Source organism: Alosa pseudoharengus, unplaced genomic scaffold, assembly GCF_046254945.1.
Source record: "Alosa pseudoharengus isolate Yale_2024_CS ecotype anadromous, Long Island Sound unplaced genomic scaffold, YU_APseudo_1.1 YU_APseudo_1.1_scf_33, whole genome shotgun sequence".
In the NCBI taxonomy this organism is placed as follows: Eukaryota; Metazoa; Chordata; class Actinopteri; order Clupeiformes; family Clupeidae; genus Alosa; species Alosa pseudoharengus.
Genome location: NW_027468734.1, coordinates 759068 through 763562, shown reverse-complemented (window position 1 = coordinate 763562; position 4495 = coordinate 759068). Strand labels below are relative to the sequence as shown.

At 46.0% G+C, this 4495-nt stretch overlaps 1 protein-coding gene across 1 annotated transcript; it reads left to right on the top strand.

The window, feature by feature from the left end:
* The first annotated feature begins 870 nt into the window (after window positions 1-870).
* Window positions 871-4159, top strand: gp1ba (glycoprotein Ib platelet subunit alpha). Its single transcript, XM_076264655.1, has 3 exons — window positions 871-965; window positions 1510-1782; window positions 1989-4159. The coding sequence occupies exons 2-3, from the start codon at window positions 1515-1517 to the stop codon at window positions 4157-4159; spliced, it is 2439 nt and encodes an 812-aa protein (XP_076120770.1). The 5' UTR covers window positions 871-965; window positions 1510-1514.
* The last annotated feature ends 336 nt before the right edge of the window (window positions 4160-4495 follow it).

Here is a 4495-nt window from a genome sequence, read left to right as displayed (position 1 = left end):
AAACGTCAACTTCACTTGTTAACGTTGCCCGACGTTCTACGGATCTGGTGAGATCTATCTCGTTTTAGTATTTTTTTGGCGTGGTATACCACTGAATCAGCGCATATACATATTTTTTCCATTGCGTTCCGACAGTGGATTATACTCGCGGCCTACCTGTTTCCTGGTTGGAATCTAAAGACTGTAGCGCGATCCTGGGAAGGACTTGAAGTTTTCTTTAGTTTGGACTTTTAGTTTAATTTTGTGGACTGAGACAAAGGGGGGGGGGGATTCAAGTATTGTGTGGTTGCACGGGATAATTGGTGCAATACGAATATACTGCGCTAAGCGCGTCATTCAATTGAACTGTTTGGTGCGTCTTTTCTTGTTTGTGTTCAGCGCCGTCTGAATATTTGTTGGTTGCTGTGTGCTTTATTAACGGCAGTATACCTGCTCTTATGCACATGTGTTTGTGCAATAAGGCATTAAGTATTTGTGACAGTATTGCAGTGTTTCTTATGGTCGATTACTACCTTCATTCCCAAGAACCCCTTGTGCGTTTATAGTAACACAGCTGTTTATAAAGAACGTTAAAGGGCTGATTGTTACAATGTTGCCAAGCTATAGTTAGTTAGTGAAGTTATATTCATTTTGAATAGACTTTAGACTTTGCATTCTGCCTGTCATTTACATTAGGGCCATTATCAGTGTTTCAAAGAGAAACTGCATTCTTTCTTCAGCACTGTTGCAAAGTTGAGAAAATGGCAAGTGAGAAAAATGACTTGTCATGGGATACAGTTGGGGGCATTAGAGGAAACTTAAATGTCTGATAATTCTCTATCTCTCACACACAGAGAGACAGTAACACACACACACACACAAACACATCCTGTCTTTGCCTGAGAGTACACACACACACAAATCTTCCTTGGCTAGTGTCTCTTCTGAACAACGGACAGCCCTGATCTCCTGTGAAAGTCCCAAAGGTATGTGTTTATTAGAAGCCTTTTAATGCTTGCACACATGCACTTGTATCTATATTTTATTTAATTGTTAGCTGAAGGATGCAATGTGGATACTTGCTTTAAAAAAGCACAGCACCTGATCCATATTATTTGTTTTACTATCAACATCCTTCGGAAAGTATTAATATTCACTTGTTCAAGAGGACCTGGTTACTTTGCAATATCTCCTGGAATACGTCAAGACAAGGGAAATGACTTAATGGATCAAAAAAGCATGTTTATCTAAGATGACCAGAATTTTATACATGAAAAATAAACTGACAGAAAGACTATTTATATTCCTATAAATGTTATGTGTGCTCTTTACAAGGATACCATGACATCTTTAAGCAATACCCACTCTCTTAGAGTAAAAATACACATAATCATTAGCACAGTTAGTGTCCACATACAACTGTTCAATAGATGATTAGTGGGTCCATGTTATATGTTGAAAAGTATTAATGTTATGACAAAAAAAAAACTGAGAATTTGAGCATTTTCCCTTTGCCTTTTACTCCTTCAGTCAGAATGAGAATACTCCTTGTCACCCTCCTTTTCCTCCCATCCCTGATGGCATATAGTTGCCACAGCGACCGGAACAAGGACCACCGCCCTCGTGTGAGCTGCCTGGGTAAAAGCCTGTCCTCTATTCCTGCAGCAATAGACCCAAGCACAGAGGTTCTGGTATTATCCCAGAACCTGTTTAAGACCCTGAACTGGGGTGCCTATGTGGGTTTCCCAGGTCTGCATGAGTTGGACCTCAGTCACAACCACATCAGCACACTAGAGAGTTCAGGTTTGTTTTTTCTGTGTCTTTCTCTCACTGCCTTTCTCATTCAGCTGTACTTTTGCTCAAGACAAACTGTGTATTTACCACAAAACAGTGGCTACTTTTGTATTCCTATTTTTTTATTGAAACATTTCTGTTGAAATATTTACCGCATGGCCAACCTGCGGTTTCTATCTCTCTCTTATCCATATCTTTTTCTGTCTCTACCTTAGGCACTGTCCTGGGTAATCTCTCTGTGTTGCAACTTTCCAATAATCTGCTGGTAGGGGTGGGGGAGAGGGCGTTTGTGAGCGCCCCCCAGCTGCGAGAGCTGTTCCTACGGGGAAACCGGCTGTGCTCACTCCATGCCAGCTCCTTTAGTGGTCTACCCATCCTGGAGGTGCTGGATCTATCCCGAAACCAGCTCACCACGCTTCCCCCGGACCTCCTGAGCCAGATCTCATCCACTACTCTCAAAACACTGGACCTGGAGGACAATCGGATCCTGCTGATGCCCCACAACTGGTTCAGCTCCAAGCCAGAGCTGCCATACGTCTTCCTGTCCAAGAATTCCTGGCGCTGCTTTTGCGACGTGGGCTACCTGCAGATATACCTGGAGGACCAGGCTCACAATGTTTACTTTCACACAAACCCCCAAAGCACTAATCCCCTCCAAGACATCGAGAACAATGCGGAAAGTGTTGTGTGTGCCAGCCCACCCTCACTGGCAAAACGCCTGATCATCGACCTGACTGAGGAGGACTATTGTGATTCCGCTCTGCTCTCAGAGGCCACTGCTCCACCTGGAAGGTTTGGGGATGTGGACAGGTTAGATATAGACAAGGATGCAATGGACATGTCCAGCACTGCTCAAATGACCACAATAGTTGACCCAAAGACTAACATCTTCGCTGCAACCAAAACCAGCACTACTCTATCAACCATTGAGATAAGGACTACAAGATCTCCTACAACGACAACCAGCACTACTCTAACAACAGTTGACCTAAGGACTACAAGATCTCCTACAACCACAACCAGCACTACTCAAACAGCCTCAACAGTTGACCTAAGGACTACAAGATCTCCTACAACCACAACCAGCACTACTCAAACAGCCTCAACAGTTGACCTAAGGACTACAATGTCTCCTACAACCATGACTCCAGCCACACCATCCACTGCAGTTAAACATCCAATCACAACACCATTCTCTGTCCTGGCTTCAACGTTAAGAGGAAGAATTATGATGTGGACTAGAAGGTGGATGGTGAGCTGGACAGAGAGCTGGACTGTCCAACATGCATGGTCAGAATCCTACCCACTAACCTATCCAGAGCTGACAACACCTAACTGGCCCAGTACCCTACCTCCAGATCCTAGCACAACATCTGTGGTCCTCACCACCACCACCAGAGCTTCCACCACAGCCCCCACCACCACTCTCCCCTTTACTCCAGCTTCAACCACCACCTCTACCATACACTCCATCTTTGCTGGGTCTCATGGGGAGCGAGCAGGGGCCATGATCTGGTGCACGTGGCTATTTGCCGGGCTGCTCCTGCTGTGTCTTCTCTCTGCTTTAAGCAGCTGCCTGCTTGGCCTAGGTCTGGCGTGGGCCTACCTCACCCTCTACCGCCCGCTATCCAAGAAAGTTGCGGATGCCCAAGCCCAGGTCTGCCCTTTGGATTACCACACCAAAGCTGGTTCAGACGGGCTTTGCGGATATGAGATAGCACATGCATCTGTGGATGCGTCAGGCGGAGTGCAGGCAACATTCCGCTCTGTTCTGTTCATCGCAAAGGGAAGCGAGGGAGAGGAGGTGGAAGAAAAGGAGAAGGGGAACAAGAAAGAGGGGGATGAGAAGGGGGGTGACAATGAAGAGGAAAAAGATCACAGAGAGGGAGAGAGAGATGGAGGGGCAGCAGTTGCCAGGACAGAACTAGGGATTACCGATGTGGGAATAGGGGTGGCAGTCATGAAATGTAGAAACCACGAAAGAGAAGCGATAAGGGGGTCGGAGGGTAAGGAAGTGTTCCGGAAGACTCTGTACCGAGTGTTCAGCCGGGAGGAAGAGATAGAGGGATGGAGGGAGGTGGAGGATCACTGGGAGGAGAGACAAGTGGTGAAAGATGGAGGGGGAGGGGGGGACAACAGGAAGAGTATAAGCGTGATGGGAGGAGTGGGTGTGGAGAGAAAGACACGCTACAGCCTGGTCTTGAGAGAGGAGAAAGTGGAGGCTGGACACGGGGCACAGGAGAGAGGGATGGAGTGGCTGGTGGGAGAATGGGAGATGGGGGGAATAGGGGGAGGGATGAGTGAAAGAGAATGGGCATCCCTTATTAGTGGGATGGGGGAGGAAGGGCCTCTTGTTACAGCCCTATCACCAAAAGAGGACATTTGAACTGTTACTGATGTTACTGTTACAGTGTCTGAAGTGGAATCCCCTATGATTTCTAGAATAATAGCATGAATGAAGTTGTAGTTGTTATTGGAGTGCAGACAAATACAATGGAAAGGTAAGGTAAAGGATTAGTAAAACACATTTGGTCATGGTAGTGGATTAATTTTAGATTAGTAGGTTAGTGGTTTTTGTGTCTATAAATTCACGTGTGCTTCACAGACTTGCACAAATTTTAACACAGTAAATGTCACACCTGCCCAGAGAGATCGTTCAGGACTTCAGACTGATCTGTATTTCCAGAGCTCTACAGATGGTTGTTTTTGCAGTGTCACCATT